General features: G+C 42.4%; 1 protein-coding gene and 1 pseudogene across 1 annotated transcript in view; one reads left to right on the forward strand and one right to left on the reverse strand.

Annotated features, from left to right (window-relative positions):
- The window catches only part of LOC135505745 (probable methyltransferase-like protein 24), an 89569-nt gene extending 80009 nt beyond the window's left edge, over window positions 1-9560 (forward strand). The window contains exon 5 of the mRNA XM_064924834.1: window positions 8695-9560. Coding sequence (XP_064780906.1) covers window positions 8695-9012 — 318 coding nt within the window. The 3' untranslated portion in view covers window positions 9013-9560. The remainder of the gene's footprint in view (window positions 1-8694) is intronic.
- A 4058-nt stretch (window positions 9561-13618) lies between these two features.
- Window positions 13619-25209, reverse strand: part of LOC135505746 (pre-mRNA-processing factor 17-like) — a 28459-nt pseudogene continuing 16868 nt past the window's right edge.

Below are 25209 nucleotides of genomic sequence, written 5' to 3' on the forward strand. Positions count from 1 at the left end.
TTGGTTGACAGTGTTGGCGGATGGGTAATGTAGCCGTGACTCTTGGTTGACAGTGTTGGGGGGTGGGTACTGTAGTCTTGACTCTTGGTTGGCAGTGTTGGGGGATGGGTAGTGTAGTCTTGACTCTTGGTTGACCATGTTGGGGGATGGGTAATGTAGTCTTGACTCTTGTTTGATAGTGTTGGGTATGGGTAATGCATTGATGCTTGAGTGCCTATTTGTCTTTGTTACTTGTTTTTGATTTTTACGAGTCTTAGTTTTGTATATATTTTTTAGGGTTAGGGTTAGGGTTTTTTAAATGTTATGATTATTTATTTGTGTTGTTCCAAATGTCTAAATAAAAATGACAGTTAGTGCAGAATGGTGCTTTTTTTGGGGGGGGGGGGGTGAAGGGGAGGTTCGCCCAGGAAGGCATACAAGCTAGAACCGCCACTGTTAATTAGTGCACATTTTTTACCAGGCTCTTGCGCAGACTGCCTGGAAGCCACGCACGGGTGCCTAGAATTAGCGGGTCCATGCTTAGAGGCATCAGCCATTAATTCCTTTTTCTGGAGCGTGTGTACATGTGTTTGAGATAAGGACAGACCCGATCCCTGTACCTGCTTTAGATGCAAAGCGACACACACGTCTCCATAATGGGCTTTTAACGTGAGTACACAGCATGCTTAAGGAACAACTGTCTGCCTTTCTTCTCCCTGACTTTTTTCTTTCTTCCAGCTTTGCGTCAGAAGAACAGCACAGGGAACTGATGAGTCGCTTCTAAAGATCAAAATATGCATTCATTTGTGTTCTTTATCGTTGATTACACAGCTCATAAATGAGTCATATGCCACTCTGGTCAGCATCAGAGCCTGTCTCCATGGGGATTAACACCACTTCAACAGTCCTTCAGATCTCATGCAAATTGTTTGCTTTCATCTAATTAAGTGATAATGCCAGAGAAGCCGGTGTAGACAGAATAACAACAGTAGCTGCATTTGTTTAAGCTGTTTTCTAGTGACATTTAACAATGAGCTAATGAGGCACCATGTCGCCTGGCATAGAAAATGTCCTCTCTCATTAGGAAACTGTTGTCCAGAGGAGCGAGCCAACAACACAGCTAACAATATAACTTATAACAAACTAGCCGCACTCGTTTCGTTTGACCTTTTTTCAATTTACATTTCTTTGTACAGTTGAAGTCGGAAGTTTACATACACCTTAGCCAAATACATTTAAACTCAGTTTTTCACAATTCCTGACATTTAATCCTAGTAAACATTCCCTGTTTTAGGTCAGTTAGGATCACCACTTTATTTTAAGAATGTGAAATGTCAGAATAATAGTAGAGAGAGTGATTTTTTTCAGCTTTTATTTCTTTCATCACATTCCCAGTGGGTCAGAAGTTTACATACACTCAATTAGTGTTTGGTAGCATTGCCTTTAAATTGTTTAACTTGGGTCAAACTTTCCGCGTAGCCTTCCACAAACTTCCCACAATAAGTTGGGTGAATTTTGGCCCCTTCCTCCTGAAGCTGGTGTAATTGAATCAGGTTTGTAGGCCTCCTTACTTGCACATGCTTTTTCAGTTCTGCCCACACATTTTCTATAGGATTGAGGTCAGGGCTTTGTGATGGCCACTCCAATACCTTGACTTTGTTGTCCTTAAGCCATTTTGCCACAACATTGGAAGTGTGCTTGGGGTCATTGTCCATTTGGAAGACCACATGTCTTGAGACGTCGCTTCAATATATCCATATCATTTTTCCTCCTCATGATGCCATCTATTTTGTGAAGTGCACCAGTCCCTCCTGCAGCAAAGCACCCCCACAACATGATGCTGTCACCCCTGTGCTTCACGGTTGGGATGGTGTTCTTCGGCGTGCAAGCCTCCCTCTTTTTCCTCCAAACATAACGATGGTCATTATGGCTGAACAAGTCGATATAGGACTCGCTTTACTGTGGATATAGATACTTTTGTACCTGTTTCCTCCAGCATCTTCACAAGGTCTTTTGCTGTTGTTCTGGGATTGATTTGCACTTTTCACACCAAAGTACGTTCTAGGAGACAGAACGCATATCCTTCCTGAGCAGTATGATGGCTGCGTGTTTCCATGGTGTTTAAACTGTTGAAACTCCCCATCCCGGATCCGGGATCGTGACTAAAGCCTCAGGCTCATTAGCATAACGCAACGTTAACGATTTCTGAAAATCGCAAATAAAATGAAGATAATGTGTCTGCTCTCAAGCTTAGCCTTTTCTTAACAACACTGTCATCTCAGATTTTCAAAAAATGCTTTTGAACCATAGAAATTGACTAATTTGTGTAAGAGTATGCTAAGCTAGCTTAGCATTTTGAGTAGCATTTAGCACGCAACATTTTCACAAAAACCAGATAACCAAATAAATAAAATCATTTACCTTTGAAGAGCTTCGGATGTTTCCAATGAGGAGACTCTCAGTTACATACCAAATGCGCAGTTTTTCCTGAAAGCGTCTGTGTGTAGGAGAAATCGTTCCGTTTTGTACATCGCATTTGGCTACCGAAACGAACCGAAAATTCAGTCACCTACAACGTCAAACTTTTTCCGAATTAACTCCATAATATTGACCGAAACATGGCAAACGTTGTTTGGAATCAATCCTCAAGGTGTTTTTTCACATATCTCTTCATTGATATATCGTTCGTGGAAGCTTGCATTCTTCTCTAAATTCCATGGAAAAATACTTGCAGCTGACTTTTGCGCACCAATTTTGGCGCAGGACACCGGGCGGACACCTGGTAAATGTGGTCTTATGGTCAATCTTCCAATGATATGCCTACAAATACATCACAATGCTGCAGACACCTTGGGGAAACGACAGAAAGGGCAGACTTACTCCTCTCGCATTCACAGCCATATAAGGAGACAATGGAAAACAGAGCCTCAAAAATCCTGCTCATTTCCTGGATGCCGTCTCATCTTGGTTTTGCCTGAAGCTCACGTTCTAGGGCACGCACAGAAAATATCTTGGTAGTTCTGGACACGTCAGAGTGTTTTCTTTCGAAAGCTATCAATTATATGCATAGTCGAGCATCTTTTTGTGACAAAATATCTTGTTTAAAACGGGAACGTTTTTCATCCAAAAATGAAATAGCGCCCCCAGAGCATCAAGAGGTTATACTTGCGTACTATTGACTCAAATTATGTCAATTAGCCTATCAGAAGCTTCTAGAATTTCTAGAATTTCCCAAGCTGTTTAAAGGCACAGTCAACTTAGTGTATGTAAACTTCTGACCCACTGGAATTGTGATACAGTGAATTATAAGTGAAATAATCTGTCTGTCATGCACAAAGTAGATGTCCTAACCGACTTGCCAAAACTATAGTTTGTTAACAAGAAATTTGTGGAGTGGTTGAAAAACGAGTTTTAATGACTATAACCTAAGTGTATGTAAACTTCCGACTTCAACTGTAGGTATTCCTCTTGTCCAGATGGGATAGGGCAGTGTGATGGTGGTTGCATCATTTGTGGACCTATTGGGGCAGTAAGCAAATTGGAGTGGGTCTAGTGTGACAGATAGGGTGGAGGTGATATGATCCTTGACTAGTCTCTCAAAGCACTTCATGATGACAGAAGTGAGTGCTACGGGGCGATTAGTCATTTGGTTCAGTTACTTTTGCTTTCTTGGGAACAGGAACAATGGTGGCCACCTTGAAGCATGTGGGGACAGCAGACTGGGACAGGGAGAGATTGAATATGTCCGTATACACTCCAGTCAGCTGGTCTACATGCTCTGAGGACGCAGCTATGGATGCCATCTGGGCCGGCAGCCTTGCGAGGGTTTTACTCTGCCTAACCGACTCGTCAAAACTATTGTTAGTTAACAAGACATTTGTGGAGTGATTGAAAAACAAGTTTTAATGACTCCAACTTCAACTGTATATATCCATAAAAATTATGCCAGCTGATTCATGATTTCGACTGGCTGAGAAACGCTGCCTGCCTCTCTCTCTCGTCCCGATCCCTACACGTTCATTACTATGGGACAGTTGGAGATCAAATTTGAATATTGAAAAAATGTTGCAAATGTCGCAGAGACAGACATTAAGGTTTTCATAAATCTCCTCTGCTGAATGTTTGTCTAAAAGAAATATGAGATAATGTCGAGATGCTTTTTATAGTGGAGATCAAGTTTATAACTTCCCTGCCTGATCTGATGAGACAGTGGATTGCGGTGTCAGATGGAACAGAGTAAATAGGCATTTTAACGTCAGATTTAGAAGGTGGTAACTTGTGGAATAGACACCGACTAGAATGCGCTTTTAACCAATCAGCATTCAGGATTAGACCCACCTGTTGTATAATAGTCAATAGAATAACAAACAGAGACACTGTGACAACCAGGTCACTTCCTAATGTCTCACATCCACACTGTCACTAAAGGAACACAGCAGGCAACATGGCTTCCATTGTATCTCCTCCACAGCACAGGCCTTTCCTCACCTGGTTAGTTAGTTATCATGCGGTTGTTGGGGACCAGTCAGTTGTGACCATCGGTGGGGAACAATTTGGGACCAGTAACTCCAGGGAGGTTTGGAAACAGAACAGTTCCTGTACCAGTTACTGAGGGACGCTCTGAGCGGCTGAACAGAACATCTCTCTCTCCCTCCTGATCCCATTGATGTTTAATTATACGTCTGCTCATTTCAGACGTTTCTCCCCACACCTCACGTCCACTAATTAACGAACACAAAATACTTCCGTCTCTTTTTGATACAAATCAAAAAAATCACGCAGGCCAAACTTGTTATCTTGTGTTAGTCACCCCAACGGCTTTAAACCATTCTACCAACACATATTTGCATCCCTAATCTGAAAGCAGCTTTATGGGCAGATATTTTAATCAACAATTACTCATCGTTATGGAGACATAAAGTCCCCCCTGGCTGGGGGTGAAGACAAACTGTGACTGCTGCTGTTTAATGACTTGAGGGGCTTTCATTTCAGCGGAAGGCCGACTCAACTAGAATATTCTCTGCAGTTAGGGAAATAGCTTCAGAACTTAAGGTGCGGACTGGGTGTGTGACCCAAAGGTAAAAGGCACCACCATACCTCAGGCTCAGAGTAGGTGATTGCCATCCCCCCCCTATACTGTTCTGCAACTCCAGAACAGTATCTCCTGACATGAGAATAGGAGAAAACAATTGTTTTACATAGCTTCTAGCCTTGCTTGTCAGGCTTTATAGCAATGCTATAGACCTATAGTGTTAAAGGCACACAGGTAGGAACAAGACAAGGTGACTGATGACCTTGGGAGAAGGCAAACTCAGGCAGAGCCTCTCTGAAGGACTAAATAACAGCTCCTTCCATCTCACACTCCCATCGGCACCTCCCTCCCCTCAGTAGACCACAATTTAGGCCAAATCACCAAGCACACACACCCTCCCCAAATCCATCAGTTATTGCCCTTCTTCCAATCCTCCCTGTCAAAGTAATTTCTGTCCACATATCTCTATTCCTCTCTCACTCTGACACACACACACACACACACTCCTCCCAGCTCCAGGCGTGGGACGTTTAGTGCCTCTAATTCTGCACAGCGGAGCAGTCGGAGAACTTTTCAGAGTTATGCCACCATATGGAGATGTTCACGCAAAACTGGCATCTTTCCAGGGCTTGCAACTTCCCATATACAGGGGAAGCGAAGAGCAGATGTACTGCTGGCGGTGTGGGTTTAGGGACTTTGAGAGGAATATGTGTGTGTGAAGTCCTTAGGTTTTGCCTGGTATGCCAGGTGATGGTACAACAGGGAGAAGACAGCTGTCAAATAGAATGAAGCTATTGAAAGTAGGGCTTCTCAGTAGTACACACCCTGAGAAAAGCATCTCTAGTGTAGAACCATTATGGAATTTGTAACACCTTCATATGGCCTTTTTCCTTGTTGGGGTGGACAAAATGTCCCCAAATGTTCCTTATTTTACTATCCTTGTGAGGTCCTCTTTCCCGACAAGGATAGTAAAACCAAAAACACACACACCATGTCGCAGGGAGGGGGGGTCGTGGGTCATTCTGTTCTGTTGAGACAGGTCAGAAACTCATCACGTACACTGTAACATTAGTGTGGTGAAAGACAGATCAGAGAGATATGATTGGTGTGTGGGTCAACTATTTGACAAATATCACCGGCAGCATTGTAAGTTGCCAATGTCGATGTCACCAGTGCCATGTTGGCAATCAGCCAATGAGGGGGTAGTAAAGTACATGGGGGAAGGAGGAGAGAATGAATTGGTTAAATAAAATGTCAAAAGCAAAGAAATGAAAGCCCTTTCACTAATAAGGCTTTTAAAAAGTATGGGTCAAGGAGGTAACCTGACATCAAAAACATTCCAAAACATTTAAATGGCAGCCCAAAGTCTAATAGATATGCATGGCCTACTTTCAATGCACATGATGACTCAGTAAGACTATATCTTGAGTCCCTTGTTAAAATGAATGCATTTCCCTCCCCATCTCATCGTATAGCACATAAATCCCCCCACACCCCCTCATATTCTCCTGGTCCTCAACTCAGACCGATACAGTACATCTCTTTTTCAACCTCTCAATCTTTGCACCAACTTCCCCTCACCTCCATCGAGAGTACTTTTCCACTCTCTACATGTTATCTCTAGCTACTGATTGCTAGATATCATCATGATTGAATTTTTCTCTCTGGGATCTCAATTGCACCCTCCTCGTGTACTCTCTCCTCATCTCCTTATCAAAACCCGTGGAACATCCAGGTGCACAATGTGTGTCTATTGTTAGATGAACTAAGATGAAGATCAGATCAAATTCAATGACCAATTTATGCAGAAATCCAGGTAATTCCAAAGGGTTCACATACTTTTCTTGCCGTTGTATATAAACCCTGTATTGCTGATGCTACAGTATGTATTGGCCATTGAAAGGCTTTGAAGCCACCGGCCGGCTATATTGGCACTCCCCAGTAGGAGTATTCCTCCATAGACGGGTTGGTTATTTACCAGCAAAACCTACGCGTGCACAACTATGGGACAGAACAGAAGGGGTTGCCTTCGATTGTTGAGAACATCTAAAATATATTTAGTCTCCAAATGTTTATTGAAAACATAAATACATTAGCACAATGAGCACTTGTTGTCTATCAAATGCATGGTTACAGTTGTTGGTTAGCTAGTGAAGTTTTGCCATATAGACATGACATGAGTCAAAATACCTCACAAGACATATCATTAACAAGATACGAGCTGAAACGAGCCACCTACGATTCCCCACACGGCAGCTTCTTGTCATTATTGCTAGCTATCTGACTGTTCATAATCATAACGCCACACGGCCTTCTGACCAGTGGTGTGAAGTACTTAAGTAAAAATACTTCAAATTAATACTTAAGTAGTTTTTTGGGGGGTATCTGTAGTTTACTTGACTATTTATATTTTGGACTTTTAGTTTTTATTTCATTCCATTCCTAAAGAAAATAGTGTACTTTTCCATCAATACATTTTCCCTGACACTCAAACGTACCCGTTACATTTTGAATGCTTAGCATGACAGGAAAATGGTCCAAGTCACACACTTATCAACATCCCTGGTCACCTCTACTGACTCTGATCTGTCAAACTCAGTAATCACAAATGCTTCATTTGGAAATGATGTGTGAGTGTTGGAGTGTGCCCCAGGCAAAAAAAAAAAAAAAACAACACATTTTGCCGTCTGGTTTTTAAATAAGGAATTTTAAATTATTAATATTTTTACTTAAATACATTTTAGCAATTACATTTACTTTTGATAAGTATATTTAAAACCAAATAATTTTAGACTTTTATTCGATTAGTATTTTACTGGGTGACTAACTTTTACTTGAGTAATTTTATATTAAGGTATCTTTACGTTTACGCAGGAATGACTATTGGGTACTTTTTCCACCACTGCTTTTGCCTCACCAATGTGCACGCATCATTTTTGATGTTGTCAGCCAACCCATCTATAAGATGGTCCGTGTGTTGTTCTGAGTCTGGATGGCCAGCTAACTAGCAACAATGACAAGAAGCTACCATGTGGGGAATCGTAGGTGGCTCATTTCAGCTATTTTTTTATCTTATGCTTGATACCATGTCTTATTTTGAGGTGTTTTGACTGATGTTACATATATGCTAATATGGCTCAAATTAGTTAGCTAGCTAACCAACAACTGTATCAATGTATTTGAGAAACGACAAGTGTTGATTGTGCAAATTTATCTATGCTTTCAATAAATGAAATATAGTTTACATGTTGTCAACAATAAAATGCAACCCTGTCTGTTTTGCCCCATATTTGGGCACAAGTCGGTTTTGTTGCTAAACAACCAACCTGTCTATAGGAATGAATGGAATTCTACAGTATTTCACTTAAATGTTTCAAGGACAAAGTTACATTCATTAAAGTAATTTTGTTGTAGTGGGGACAGTAACATTATTAATATGTTTAGCTCACATAATATCATTTAAAGGTATGCAATAAGGTGTCTGTAATATAAGAAATGTGGCAAAAACAAATCAATTTCTATAACTTCCAAAACATTTTTACAATGGTAGGGCAGTGCCAAGATGGAGGCGCAGTGGCTTCAAATCACAGCACCCCCCCCCATCAGACATCTAGTGTAAATAAATAATTGACACAAGGAGTATGCAATTCAAATCTTCCCCCTCTTTTCCCGCTCTGTTCCAGGTGGATGTTCTGAAGGTAGACATGGAGAGTGCGGAGTGGAAGATTCTGGAGAACCTGGTTCTAGAAGGGGTTCTGAGCTCAGTGGGTCAGTTACTACTAGAAGTCCACCTCCACTGGGCAGGGTTTGAGGTGGATGGGGACGACCCATCCGTGGTGCGCTATTGGTTCAGCCTGCTGAAGGAGCTGGAGCGAGCTCACTTCCACCTCTTCCGTTACCACAACGACCCAGCCAAACCCCGCCTTTTTCTGCACAGGAACTTTCTGAACGCCAGCAGTGCCTATACACTGGGCTGGGTCAACAATGAGTGGAGGCCTTGAGAGCACTGACTGACGGACGGACAGGCCTCTGGCCAATGAGAAGGGGAGACTGTGAAATGTAGTCCAGCTACGATGGGAAAGGAGTCGTCAATCCCATGGGATGTTTGCCTTTTGGAGCTCACTGTAAAAATCCAAAGTATTGGGACAGTGATAATTGTGTTGCTGTTTTGGCTCTTGTAATATGTCAGCCAGCAATTTTGATTTGAAAAGATACAATGACTGAGCTTAAAGTGCAGACTGTAAGATTTAATTTGAGGTGTAATTTACCTGTGTATTAAAGTAGTGAAAGTTAGCGGTATAGAGGTATGATATTTGTGCTTCTGTAACTTTCTCACTCATCATTAGTCACGATTCATTCAGGACTATCCATAATCATGGTGGCATCACCATTAATGTTAGGAAACATATATTCTTATTTACAATAAAAGTACTTCAAAATGACACCATATATTACTTACCATGAATTTCTATTGAGTATAAAATAATCTTAAACACAACCAAAACAAACAGCAAATGCATCCAACATGTTTGTAAAGTCACAAGCTTGATGTAACCATTGCATGCTAGGAATGTGGTGTCAATAACTAAACTTTAAATATATTTCTTTGATTTTTTTTCTCAATTCCCCCCCCAATTGGTAGTTACAGTCTTGTCCCATCGCTGCAACTCCCGTACGGACTCAGAAGTGGCGTGCATCTCAAAATCCCGCCAAGCTGCACTGCTTCTTGACACAATGCTCGCTTACCCCGGGAAGCCAGCCGCACCAATGTGTCGATGGAAACAATGTACACCTGGCGACCATGTCAGCAAGCATTGCACCTGGTCCGCCACAGGAGTCGCTAGGCCAACACACCGACCAAACACTCCCCTAACCCGCACGATGCTGGGCAAATTGTGCGCCGCCTCATGGGTCTCCTGGTTGCTGCTGGCTGAGACACTGCCTAGGATCAAACCAGGATCTGTAGTGAAGCAGCTAGCACTGCGATGCAGTGTCTTAGACCGCTGTGAAACTCGGGAGGGGCTCAAATACTAAACTTTTAACTACTATAATTAACATATGTGGATTTGTCCCAATACTTTCAGTCCTCTAAAATGGAGGGACTATATACAAAAAGTGCTGTGATTTCTAAAACATGTGATATGGATGAAAATACCCTCAAACGTACAGTGGGGCAAAAAAGTATTTAGTCAGCCACCAATTGTGTAAGTTCTCCCACTTAAAAAGATGAGAGGCCTGTAATTTTCATCATAGGTACACTTCAACTATGACAGACAAAATGAGATTTTTTTTTACAGAAAATCACATTGTAGGATTTTTAAATGAATTTATTTGCAAAGTATTTGGTCACCTACAAACAAGCAAGATTTCTGGCTCTCACAGGCCTGTAACTTCTTCTTTAAGAGGCTCCTCTGTCCTCCACTCACTACCTATATTAATTGCACCTGTTTGAACTTGTTATCAGTATAAAAGACACCTGTCCACAACCTCAAACAGTCACACTACAAACTCCACTATGGCCAAGACCAGAGAGCTGTTAAAGGACACCAGAAACAAAATTGTAGACCTGCACCAGGCTGGGAAGACTATATCTGCAATAGGTAAGCGGCTTGATTTGAAGAAATCAACTGTGGGAGCAATTATTAGGAAATGGAAGACATACAAGACCACTGATAATCTCCCTCGATCTGGGGCTCCACGCAAGATCTCACCACGTGGGGTCAAAATGATCACAAGAACAGCAAGCAAAAATCCTAGAACCACAAGGGGGGGGCTAGAAAATGACCTGCAGAGAGCTGGGACCAAAGAAACAAAGCCTACCATCAGTAACACACTACGCCGCCAGGGACTCAAATCCTGCAGTACCAGACGGGTCCCCCTGCTTAAGCCAGTACATGTCCAGGCCCGTCTGAAGTTTGCTAGAGAGCATTTGGATGAGCTAGAAGATGATTGGGAGAATGTCATATGGTCAGATGAAATCAAAATAGAACTTATTGGTAAAAACTCAACTCGTCGTGTTTGGAGGACAAAGAATGCTGAGTTGCATCCAAAGAACACCATACCTACTGTGAAGCATGGGGGTGGAAACATCATGCTTTGGGGCTGTTTTTCTGCAAAGGGACCAGGACGACAGATCCGTGTAAAGGAAAGAATGAATGGGGCCATGTATCGTGAGATTTTGAGTGAAAACCTCCTTCCATCAGCAAGGGCATTGAAGATGAAACGTGGCTGGGTCGTTCAGCATGACAATGATCCCAAACACACCGCCCGGGCAACGAAGGAGTGGCTTAGTAAGAAGCATTTCAAGGTCCTGGAGTGACCTCGCCAGTCTCCAGATCTCAACCCCATAGAAAATCTTTGGAGGGAGTTGAAAGGCCGTGTTGCCTAGCAACAGCCCCAAAACATCACTGCTCTAGAGGAGATCTGCATGGAGGAATGAGCCAAAATACCAGCAACAGCATGTGAAAACCTTGTGAAGCCTTACAGAAAACGTTTGACCTCTGTCATTGCCAACAAAGGGTATATAACAAAGTATTCAGATAAACTTTTGTTATTGACCAAATACTTATTTTCCACCAAAATTTGCAAATGAATTCATTAAAAATCCTGCAATGTGATTTTCTGAAATTTTTTTCTCATTTTGTCTGTCATAGTTAGTTGAAGTGTACCTATGATGAAAATTGCATGCCTCTCTCATCTTTTTAAGTGGGAGAACTTGCACAATTGGTGGCTGACTAAATACTTTTGTCCCACTGTATGTCACTGTCCCAATACTTTTACGGAGGTTTATGGAAAGTTTTGTGAGTTCTACTCTCCTCCTATCATTTCAACAATGTTGAATCACCACTCCCTGTTCCCTTCCCTGATATGACCTTAGACATTGTGAGGTAATTGCCTCTTGTGGCCTTGAGGTCCGTTCATCAGTCAGAGCTGCTTCAAAGTGGCTGTGTTCTGTCCGGCTGGAGGTCATGGCCTTATCTGGGCTTGGACCTGAGCCAAACCGTCCCGAACAGAGACAGAGATATCCACTCTCTCAGGCATTGAATAGTGAGGTAGGGAGGTAAGACCACAGCCCAAACTATACTGAAGAAAAATACAAATGCAACACTTTTTTACTGTGTTACAGAAGTAAACCAGTCAATTGAAATAAATATATTAGGCCCTAATCTATGGATTTCACATGACTGGGCAGGGGTGCAGCCATGGGTGGGCATAGGACCACCCACTTGGGAGCCAGGCCCAGCCAATCAGAATGAGACAGAAAAACTCCTCAGCAGATTCCTCAGGTGAAGGTCATGGGCTGGCGTGGCCACACTAGGTCTGCGGTTACGCAGCCGGATGGACATACTGCCAAAACGACATTGGAGGCTTATGGTTGTGAAATTAACATTCAACTCTCTGGCAACAGCTCGGGTGGACATTCCTGTAGTCTGCATGCCTATCATGTCTGCATGCCAATCCCTCAAAACTTGAGATGTCTGTGGCAATGTGCTGTGTGACAAACCAGCACATTTTAGAGTGGGCTTTTACTGTCCCCAGCACAAGGTACACCTGTGTAATGAGCATGCTCTTTAATCAGCTTCTTTATATGCCACACGGATAGATTATCTTGGCAAAGGAGAAATGCTCACTAACAGGGATGTAAACAAATTTGAGCACAACATTTGAGAGAAATAAGCTTTTTGAGCATATGGGAAATTTCTGCTTGTATTTCAGCTCAAGGACAGTGCGTTTATATTTTTGTTCATTGTCCTCAGGATCTTCTGCAGAAAAGGGTAAATGAAGCGGGGGGGCATTGCTGTCAGACAGGCTGAACACGCCTCATTTAGTCCAGAGATTAGCGTCTGTAGGAGGCAGAGGAGAGACTATGCCACCTGAAGAGAGGCAGACAGTCTTCGCAGAGACTGACCCTGCCTGGGTTACAACAGACTGGCACTGTATCTAGGTTACAGGTGGAGGGAACTCAAGAACGTGAAGAATCACCTCACTCAGGTCTTATGTCAGTCAATACACATGACACGATACATGACACTGAGTGTTTGAAAAGACTACAAGGTATGTCAACTTGTAGTGAGACTGGAGTTTGACCAATCAAGTATCGAATCTGGATCCCAAAGATGATGAAATCTGTGTGTGTGTATGTATTTTACCTGAACTGCAGCTTTAAAATGAGCAGTTTCTTGAGGGAACGGTACGGAGTCGCTCCCTCCTTAGAATTTAAATAATTGAACATTTCAATCCAGACGCCACAACGACTCCTGCTGTTTTCCCCAATCACTCTCTGCAGCTGTACAACTACTTTGTCAACAAATATTACAAAATGGTAGACAAGGTTCAGGCTGACATATTACAAATGAAAACATTCTGAAAAATGAATACCCCTCATCTTTTGATGTGGTTATAAAGACAAGGAAATAGCAACTTGGCAACACTTGTCTTTTCAGGGAGGGGTTTGTGTGGATTTAATGGTGAGAAGGGAACTGTCACTAAAGAGAGGATCCTAATAAACTTCATGGAAAATCTGACCTTCAAAGCCAAATGACAGAAGTATGAAAAGAACTTGACCAAGCACAAGTGCTTTCTTGACAGGCAAAATGTTAATCTAAATTCAAAAAGATTCATTTTTTTTATTTTTTAAATGTGACATACATTTTACAGTATTGTGTGGATGATACTGATATCACCGATTAAAAATGAAACTAAAAAGGATGTAAACCCTCTAAATACAACTAATACACACTGTGGGTGAGTGTGTGAATCATTATCTCTGTATGTACAGTTGAAGTTGGCAGTTTACATAAACTGAGTTTAAATGTTTCACAATTGCTGACATTTAATCATAGTAAAAATTCCCTGTCTCAGGTCAGTTAGGATCACTTTATTTTAAGAAATGTGAAATGTCAGAATAATAGTAGAATGATTTATTTCAGCTTTTCTTTCTTTACATTCCCAGTGGGTCAGAATTTTACATACACTCAATTAGTATTTGGTAGCATTGCCTTTAAATTGTTTAATTTGGGTCAAACATTTTGGGTAGCCTTCCACAAGCTTCCCACAATAAGTTGGGTGAATTTTGTCCCATTCCTCCTGACAGAGCTGGTGTAACTAAATCAGTTTATGGACCTCTTTGCTCGCACACACTTTTTCAGTTCTGCTCACAAATGTTCGATAGATTGAGGTCAGGGCTTTGTGATGGCCACTCCAATACCTTGACTTTGTTGTCCTTAAGCAATTTTGCCACAACTTTGGAAGTGTGCTTGGGGTCATTGTCCATTTGGAAGACCCATTTGTGACCAAGCTTTAACTTCCTGACATCATTTCCGCCCTCATGATGCCATCTATTTTGTGAAGTGCACCAGTCCCTCCTGCAGCAAAGCACCCCCACAACATGATGCTGCCACCCACGCGCTTCACGGTTGGGATGGTGTTCTTCGTCTTGCAAGCCTCCCCCTTTTCCCTTCAAACATAATGATGGTCATCATGGCCAAACAGTTCTATTGTTGCCAAAAAAACATGTCTCAAAAACATACAATCTTTGTCCCCATGTGCAGTTGCAAACCGTAGTCTGGCTTTTCTATGGCGGTTTTGGAGCAGTGGCTTCTTCCTTGCTGAGCAACCTTTCAGGTTATGTCGATATAGGACTCGTTTTACTGTGGATATAGATACTTTTGTACCTGATTCCTCCAGCATATTCACAAGGTCCTATGCTGTTGTTCTGGGATTGATTTGCACTTTTCGCACCAAAGTACATTCATCTCTAAGAGACAGAACACGTCTCCTTCCTGAGCGGTATGATGGCTGCGTGGTCCCATGGTGTTTATACTTACATAATATTGTTTGCACACATGAACGTGGTACCTTCAGGCATTTGGAAATTGCTCCCAAGGTTGAATCAGACTTGGCTGATTTCTTTTGATTTTCCAATGATGTCAAGCAAAGAGGCAATGACTTTGAAGGTAGGCCATAAAATACGCCCACAGGTACACCCCCAATTGACTCAAATTATATCAATTAGCCTATCAGAAGCTTCTAAAGCCATGACACTTTCTGGAATTTTTCAAGCTGTTTACATACACTAAGTTGACTGTGCTTTGAAACTTCGGCCCCACTGGAATTGTGATACAGTGAATTATAAGCGAAATAATCTGCTTGTAAACAATTGTTGGAAAAATTACTTGTGTCATGCACAAAGTAGATGTCTTAACCGACTTGCCAAAACTATAGTTTGTTAACAAGACATTTGTGGAGTGGTTGAAAAACAAGTTAATGACTCCAACCTAAGTCTATGTAAACTTCCAACTTCAAATGTATACAGCTGTTTGTCAACATCACCAGTTCAAAGTTCAATCCACCAGTGTCCCCTCTTCAGATGGTGTAGAAATATACACTGAGTTAAAACAGGACTGGATACCAGCTGCCATTAAATTATGAGAGGGAGTCCCTCTGCATCCCCACGTTTCTAGTCCCAGAGTTTGATCTGTCGGTCCCAGCCACAGGTGATGACCTTGGAGGTCTCATGCGGATGCCACAGGGCGCTGATGCACAACTTGTCGTGGGCCTTGATCCGGTGATAGAGCTTGGTGGTCTTCCAGTCCCAGATATTCAGCTTCCCATCCGCATCGCCAGACACCACATAGCTACAAGAGCGAGAGTGGTGAGGAGAGAGAAAGGGAGAGAAGGGAGAAGAGAGAGAGAGGTTAGGCACCCTGCTAAAAATGTATCCTGTTCCATTTCACCTAAGAGGTTGTGTGAATTTGGGTTTCTGCTCGAAGGGGATGGGGGGGGGTACTTGCTGTTTCCATGGTTACTAAGAGAAGTGAGGGTACCTGCTGATAAGGGTGAGCGATGGGGCACGGGGAAGGGTAGGGTCAACACGGGAAGGGTGAGGGGGTTCTTAATTGGGGTTTGTGCTAAAATGAGGTAGGTGGCCTGGTTTGCTCTCTCCTGGAGGTGTGTATATTAGGCACTAAGTACAGGATATCCTCAGAAACACTGACTGAAGGACTCGTTTTAGAGGGAAGTAGAGGTGAGTGTACGGATTTGTGTTTCTGGATAAACACAATATTACCTGCTTGGGGCTTAACATTCCACCCTTCAAAATCCTTTGCTAACAAAAATACATGGGTTGATTCGAGGTACATTACAAAAAAAGGTAAACAAAAAATTCTCTGTTAGAAAACATGCTCGTACCATTGCTGCTCTCCCACTTAGACAAAGACCAGGTGAACTGAGATGGAAGCTCCGCTTCTAGTACGTAGGAAACTGTGCAGTATTTTAAATTTTTACATTTTTTATTACATTGTTAGCCCAGAAAACATTAAGTGTTATTACATACAACCAGGAAGAACTATTGGATATCAGAGAGACTTCAACTTACCAGCACAAAGACCAGGAATACGACTTTCCCAAAGTGGATCCTTTGTTTGCACCCCGCAGGGCATTTGAAATGATTCCAGAGGCCGAAACAATGCCACCGTTGGACAGGGTGCAGGAGCGGTCTTCTAGTGAAGCTTCAGATGGGCGCACACCACCAACCGCTCCCGAGTATATTACTCACTAATGTCCAGTCCTTAGTTAACAAGAAATTTGTGTGGTTGAAAAACAAGTTTTAATGACTCCAACCAAAGTGTATGTAAACTTCCGGTAGCCTTGTGAGGGTTTTACTCCCGTCGGCCACGGCGGAGGAGAGCCCACGGTCTTTGTTAACGGCCCGCGTTGGTGGCACTGTATTGTCCTCAAAGTGCTCAAAGAAGTTGTTTAATTTGTGGGAGCAAGATGTTAATATCCGTGACGGGGCTAGTTTTCTTTTTGTATTCCGTGATTGTCTGTAGACCCTGCCACGTGTCTGAGCCGTTGAATTGCGACTCCACTTTGTCTAAATACTGACACTTTGCTTTTTTGATTGCCTTACGAATGAAATAACTGCAATGTTTGTATTCGGTCGCCTTGCCATGGTTAAATGTGGTGGTACGTGCTTTCAGTTCTGCAAGAATGCTGCCATCAATCCATGGTTTCTGGTTAGGGAAGGTTTTAATAGTCAGTGGGTACAAAATCTCCTATACACTTCCTTATAAACTCGCTCACCGACTCGCTCAGCATATATGAGAATGTTATTATCTGAGACTACCTGGAACATATCCCAGTCTACGTGATCGAAGCAATCTTGAAGCGTGGAATCCGATTGGTCAGAATAGTGTTGGATAGAACTAAGCACGGCGCTTCCTGTTTTTAGTTTCTGCCTATAGGAGGGGAGCAACAAAATGGAGTCCTAGTCAGATTTGCCAAAAGGAGTGCAGGGGAGGGCCATGTATGCATCGCTGAAGTTAGAGTAGTAATTGACACACTCGTGTACAGCAATCAATATGCTCTATAGAATGTAGGTAGCCTTCTCAAATTAGCTTTGGTAAAATCCCAGCTACAATAAATGCAGCCTCAGGATATATGGTTTCCAGTTTGCATGAAGTCCAGTGAAGTTCCTTGATGGTCATCTTGGTATCCGCTTGAGGGGGATATACATGGCTGTGACGATAACCGTGGAGATTTCTCTTGGGGGAGAATGCGGTCGGCATTTTATTGTGAGGAATTCTAGGTCAGGTGAACAAAACGACTTGAGTTCCTGTATGTTGTTACAATTACACCATTAGTCGTTAAATCACGAAACATACACCCCGCCCTTCTTACCGGAGAGATGTTTATTCCTATCGGCGCAATACACTGAAAATCCCATTGGCTGTATGGACTCCCACAGCATGTCCCCAGCTAACCATGTTTCCGTGAAACAGAGTATGTTACAATCCCAGGTATGTCTTTTGGAAAGCAACTCTTGCCCAGATTTTGTCGACTAAGTTAAAACCTCTTTGGGATAGGGGGCAGCATTGTCACTTTTGGATAAATAGCGTGCCCAATTTCAACTTCCTGCTACTTACGCCAAGAATATAAGATATGCATATTATTAGTAGATTTGGATAGAAAACACTGAAGTTTCTAAAACTGTTTGAATCATGTCTGTGAGTATAACAGAACTTATGTAGCAGGCAAAACCCCCGAGGACTAACCAGTCAGTTTTTTTTTTTTGAGGTCACAGTCTATTTAATTAATTTTCATTGGGAAACCAGTGAAACTTTCTAAGGCACTTGTTTGCAGTTCCTACCGCTTCCACTGGATGTCACCAGTCTTTGGAAATTGGTTGAGGTTATTCCTTTGTGTAAAGAAGAAGTACGGCCATCTTGAATTTGTGTCATTTGAAGTGTACTTTGAGAAGGCGCATGACTGGAAAAGTAGCGTGAGATTGTTGTCTTCCTGTATTGAACACAGATTGTCCCGCCTACAATTTGATTGATTATTAACGTTTAAAAATACCTAAAGTTGTATTACAAAAGTAGTTTGAAATGTTTTGGCAAAGTTTACAGGTAACTTTTAAGATATTTTGTAGTGATGTTGTGCAAATTGGAAGCTGTTTTTTTTCTGGATCAAACGCGCCAAATAAATGGACATTTTGGATATATATCAACGGAATTAATCGAACAAAAAGGACCATTTGTGATGTTTGTGGGACATATTGGAGTGCCAACAAAAGAAGCTCGTCAAAGGTAAGGCATGATTTATATTTTATTTCTGCGTTTAGTGTGGTGCCTGCAGGGTTGAAATACGCTACTCTTTGTTTACTGTTGTGCTATCATCAGATAATAGCTTATTATGCTTTCGCCGAAAAGCCCTTTTGAAATCTGACATGTTGGCTGGATTCACAACGAGTGTAGCTTTAATTTGGTATCTTACATGTGTTGATTTAATGAAAGTTTGAATTTTATAGTATTTTATTTGAATTTGGCGCTCTGCATTTTCCCTGGCAATGGGCCAGGTGGGACATTTGCGTCCCGCCTATCACAGATATGAACAAACTATAGTTTTGGCAAGTCGGTTAGGACATCTCCTTTGTGCATTACACAAGTAAGTTTTCCAACTATTGTTTACAGACAGATTATTTCACTTAGAATTCACTGCATCACAATTCCAGTGGGTCAGAAGTTTACATACACTAAGTTGACTGTGCCTTTAACCTGTTGAAACTCTGGGGGCGCTATATCATGTTTGGATAAAAAGACGTGCCCGTTTTAAGTGCAATATTTTGTCACAGAAAGATGCTCGACTATGCATATAATTGGTAGCTTTGGAAAGAAAACACTCTGACGTGTCCAGAACTGCAAAGATATTCTCTGTGCGTGCCCTAGAATGTGAGCTACAGGCAAAACCAAGATGAGACGGCATCCAGGAAATGAGCAGGATTTTTGAGGCTCCGTTTTCCATTGTCTCCTTATATGGCTGTGAATGCGAGAGGAGTGAGTCTGCCCTTTCTGTCGTTTCCCCAAGGTGTCTGCAGCATTGTGACGTATTTGTAGGCATATCATTGGAAGATTGACCATAAGAGACCACATTTACCAGGTGTCCGCCCGGTGTCCTGCGCCGAAATTGGTGCGCAAAAGTCAGCTGCAAGTATTTTTCCATGGAATTCAGAGAAGAAAGCAGGCTTCCACGAACGATATATCAATGAAGAGATATGTGAGAAAAAACACCTTGAGGATTGATTCCAAACAACGTTTGCCATGTTTCGGTCGATATTATGGAGTTAATTCGGAAAAAGTTTGACGTTGTAGGTGACTGAATTTTCGGTTTGTTTCGGTAGCCAAATGTGATGTACAAAACAGAGCGATTTCTCCTACACAAAGACGCTTTCAGGAAAAACTGCACATTTGCTATGTAACTGAGTCTCCTCATTGAAAACATCCGAACATCTTCAAAGGTAAATTATTTTATTTATTTGGTTCTGGTTTTTGTGAAAATGTTGCGTGCTAAATGCTACTCAAAATGCTAAGCTAGCTTAGCATACTCTTACACAAATTAGTGAATTGTTATGGTTCAAAAGCATATTTTGAAAATCTGAGATGACAGTGTTGTTAAGAAAAGGCTAAGCTTGAGAGTAGGCGCATTATTTTCATTTTATTTGCGATTTTCAGAAATTGTTAACGTTACGTTATGCTAATGAGCCTGAGGCTTTAGTCACGATCCCGGATCCGGGATGGGGAGTTTCAACAGCTTGGGAAATTCAAAAGACCTCAGAAAAAAACATTGTAGACCTCCACAAGTCTGGTTCATCATTGGGAGCAATTTCCAAACGCCTGAAGGTACCACGTTCATCTGTACAAACAATAGTACGTAACTATAAACAACATGGGACCACGCAGCCATCATACCGCTCAGGAAGGAGACACGTTCTGTCTCCTAGAGATGAACATACTTTGGTGCGAAAGGTGCAAATCACAGAACAACAGCAAAGGTCCTTGTGAAGATGCTGGAGGAAACGGGTACAAAAGTATCTATATCCATAGTAAAATGAGACCTATATTGACATAACCTGAAAGGCAGCTCAGCAAGGAAGAAGCCACTGCTCCAAAACCGCGATAAAAAAGCCAGACTACGGTTTGCAACTGCACATGGGGACAAAGATCATACAATTTTAAGAAATATTCTCTGGTCTGATGAAACAAAAAAATAGAACCGTTTGGCCATAATGACCATCGTTATGTTTGGAGAAAAAGGGGAGGCTTGCAAGCTGAAGAACACCATCACAACTGTGAAGCACGGGGGTGGCAGCATCATGTGGGGGTGCTTTGCTGCAGGAGGGACTGGTGCACTTCACAAACTAGATGGCCTCATGAGGGAGTAAAAATTATGTGGATATACTGAAGCAACATCTCAATACATCAGTCAGGAAGTTAAAGCCTGGTTACAAATGGGTCTTTCAAATGGACAATGACCCTAAGCATACTTCCAAAGTTGTGGCAAAGTTGCTTAAGGACAACAAAGTCAAGGTATTGGAGTGGCCATCACAAAACCCTGACCTGAATCCTATAGAAATGTGTGGGCAAAACTGAAAAAGCGCGTGCGAGCAAGGAGGCCAACAAACCTGACTCCGTTACACCAGCTCTGTCAGGAGGAATGGGCCAAAATTCACCCAACTTATTGTGGGAAGCTTGTACCTGAAAGGTTTGACCCAAGTTAAACAATTTAAAGGCAATGCTACCAAATAGTAATTGAGTGTATGTAAATCTCTGACCCACTGGGAATGTGTGATGAAAGAAAAGCTGAAATAAATAATTCTCTACTATTATTCTGACATTTCACATTCTTAAAATAAAGTGGTGATCCCAACTGACCGGGAATATATAATAGGATTAAATATCAGAAATTGTGAAAAATGTATTTGGCTAAGGTGTATGTAAACTTCCAACTTCAACTGTATGTAAGAATGCTGTTCATTGACTACAGCTCAGCATTCAACACCATAGTACCCTCCAAACTCATTATTAAGTTTGAGACCCTTGGTCCTGGACTTCCTGACGGGCCACCTCCAGGTGGTGAAGGTAGGAAACAACATCTCCAGTCCACTGATCCTCAATACTGGGGCCCACAAGGGTGCATTCTCAGCCCCCTCCTGTACCCCATGTTCACCCATGACTGTGGCCACACACGCCTCTCTCTCAATCATCAAGGCTGCAGACGACACAACAGTGGTAGGCTTGATTACCAACAACAACAAGACAGCCTACAGGGAGGAGGTGAGGGCCCTCGAAGTGTGGTGTCAGGAAAATACACTCCCACTCAATGTCAGCAAAACAAAAAAGAGATTATCGTGGACTTCAGGAAACAGCAAAGGGAGCAGCCCCTTATCCACATCAACGCAACAGCAGCAGTGGAGAAGTTCAAAAGTTTTCAGTTCCTCTGTGTTCATATCACTGACAATCTGAAATGGTCCCCGCACAGCGCCTCTTCAACCTCAGGAGGCTGAAAAAATGTGGCCAACATAAACCCTCACTAACTTTTACAGGTGCACCATTGAGAGCATCCGGTCGGGCTGTATCACCGCCTGGTAAGGCAACTGCACCACCCACAACCGCAAGGCTCTCCGGAGGGTGGTGAGTCTTCCCAACGCGTCACCGGGGGCAAACAACCTGCCCTCCAGGACACTTACACCACCCGATGTCACAGGAAGGCAAAAAAAGATCATCAAGGACAATAACCACCCGAGCCACTGCCTGTTCACCCCGCTATCATCCAGAAGGCGAGGTCAGTACAGGTGCATCAAAGCAGGGACAGAGGGATTGAAAAACAGCTCTCTGAAGGCTATCAGATTGTTAAACAGCTACCACTAGCACAGAGAGGTGGCTGTCTACCTACAGACTTGATATCATTGGTCACTTTATTAAATGGAACACTGGTCACTTTAATAACGCCACTTTAAGAATGTCTACATCTCACATTACTTATCTCATATGTATACTTCACTATCTATTGCATCAGTCACTGCTCATCCATATATTTTATACTTATATGTTCTTTACTAGATTATGTGTATTAGGTTTTGTTGTGGAATTGTCAGATATTGCCTGCTAGATACTGCTGCACTGTCAGATCTAGAATCCTAAATATTTTGCCACACTCGCAATAACATCTGCTAACCATGTGTATGTGACCAAAAACATTTTTATTTTGATTTAGGGGGCGATGTTACTGAACATCAGAACCCTGAAGCCCTGGTTCATATCCATTAGGAAACAGGGAGGGACTACCCGAATTCGTCCAATAAGAAACTTTTGTTGCAGAACGTTTTGCTACTGTTTGCAATGGTGTGCTCTAATGAATGAGACTCTGCGTGTCTTACCTCATGTCTGGGGAGAAGTCCACCTGGCAGGCATAGCCAGCCACCATGTGGGCCTTGAAGATCTTCTTCTTGTTCAGACGGAAACGGTTCTGGGCTCCAAAGATCAGGATTTGGTTGTCCATGGACTGGCAGGCCAGCCACTTACCTACGAGTGGAGAAAATACAATATCATTTAGAAAAACGGCTTGATTTAGAGTTATTCAGAGTGCAGTTTTAGTTTGAGCTTGCTGATGTTAGGAGTTGAGTCCAGGTCAGGACTTCTCCAATGGGCCTGGGCCAAGGCATTTCGAAACAACATATTTCTGTTCAACCTTTTTCAGAGTATGAAAAGCAGCTCATGCATTTGAGCTCAGTTTTGTTTGGAATGGGATACAACTGTAGAAATAAAATCGTACAAATCTTTCCTAGGTAGATTGCGCGAGTCGAGCAAGCCAGGTTGGTTGAGCTTAAGAAAATGCTAGTTTTTATGGTCTGTATGAGTGGACCACCACAGAAGACTGCAATGGCAGCTCTTCTCCCTAACCACTCGAGAAAGATGAGCCTTCCCTTTGGAAAATATGAAGACTTTTGATGACCGAATGCCGGCTTGCGTTACGTCCCAAATGTCATCCAATTCCCTATGTAGTGCACTACTTTGGTCCCTGTTCAAAAATAGTGCACTACATAGTGAATAGGTCACTATTTGGGACACACATAGTCTGCTAGCAACCCTCCCGTCTCTCTCCTTCTCAGACACGGGGACTCAGTAACAGCAATGCTGGTTGGGCAGCCGTGCCAAAGCATTTCACAAATCACTGCGCTTCTTGAAAAGAAACATGATGGAAATGACTAGTGTGTGTGTGTGTGTGTGTGAGTTCCACTGCGTGGTTGTCCTGCCTTTCTGAGCCCTTCACCACCAAACCCACATAAAAAGGATGCCACTATCCCAAAATGTGGATGAGAAACGGATGAAAATAACTGGGCCAATTTCGCCCGACTGCTCCGACCTCAGCTCTCCATTGTTAAAGTGGAGAGAAAATAACAACGATAAGAGGAAGAAAGGCTCCATACGCAGTCCCAGCTCGGGCTGCTGCCTGGCTGCCATTTAGGAGTGGAGCTGTGGGGGACAGAGTGAAGTGGTCTACTCTCCCAGTGAGAGTTCATCCATTATTTAGACTAAAGAGAAACAATCCATGTCAGGACAAATACGAACAGCTCAGAGAAAGATATGGGGGAGAGGGGTAGGAAGGGGGAATGGAACAAATAAAAAGCCAAGTGCCAGAATATGTACACCGATCTCTCTCTCTCTGTGTGTGTGTGTGTGTGTGTGTGTGTGTGTGTGTCTCCACTCACCATTGGGTGAGAGTGTTACAGCAGGCATTGAGTGCATACTGGGCTCTGCGATGTACTTAAAGTCCACGGGAATGTCCCTGTAAAACATAGCACGGTCACAAATCAGTTAAGAGTACAGTCAAGTACGGACCAAAGGTCAACCATGACATTACTGGCATAAGTATTGACAACTAGCGGCAATGCTCTCAGGTTGAAAACATTCACAAAGTCATGTAATGCAGCTTGAGCTGTTTCTAAGCAGGACATGATTCTAGCAGACATCCAAATTACAACACTGACAGTACAGCTAGGATCCAGACAGTGCTAGCATTACAGCTATGTAAATAGTATGCATTTCCAAGCCATGTTTGGAAATATCTGGATGTTTGCAGCGTCAGGTTAGGCGTCAGTGGTTAGACCGTTGGGCCAGTAACCGAAAGGTTGCTGGATCGAATCCCCGCGCTGACAAAGTAAAAATCTTTTATTTTGCCCCTGAACATGGACGTTAACCCACTGATCCCCAGTATGCAGTCATTGTAAATGTTCTTAAAACTTCGGGATAGGGGGCAGCATTTTCACTTTTGGATAAATAGCGTGCCCAAATTCAACTTCCTGCTACTCATCCCCAGAATATAGGATATGCATATTATTAGTAGATTTCGATAGAAAACACGTTTCTAAAACTGTTTGAATCATGTCTGAGTATAACAGAACTTATGTAGCAGGCAAAACCCAGAGGACAAACCATTCAGATTTTTTTTTTTTGAGGTCACTGTCTATTCAATGTTTTTTTATTGGGAAACCAGATTTCTAAGGGACTTCTTTGCAGTTCCTACCGCTTTCACTGGATGTCACCAGTCTTTAGAAATTGGTTGAGGTTATTCCTTTGTGTAATGAAGAAGTACGGCCATCTTGAATGAGTCTCGCTCGAAGTGGACTTTTTGAGAGGCACATGACTGAAAAAGTAGCGTCCGTTGGTTTTCTTCCTGTATTGAACACATATCATCCAGTCTTCAATTCAATCGATTATTAACATTTAAAAATACCTCAAGTTGTATTACAAAAGTAGTTTGAAATGTTTTGGCAAAGTTTACAGGTAACTTTTGATATATTTTGTAGTGACGTTGCGCAAATTGGAAGCGGTGTTTTTCTGGATCAAACACGCCAAATA

The sequence above is a fragment of the Oncorhynchus masou genome, chromosome 19, assembly GCF_036934945.1.
Source record: "Oncorhynchus masou masou isolate Uvic2021 chromosome 19, UVic_Omas_1.1, whole genome shotgun sequence".
Taxonomy (NCBI): domain Eukaryota; kingdom Metazoa; phylum Chordata; class Actinopteri; order Salmoniformes; family Salmonidae; genus Oncorhynchus; species Oncorhynchus masou.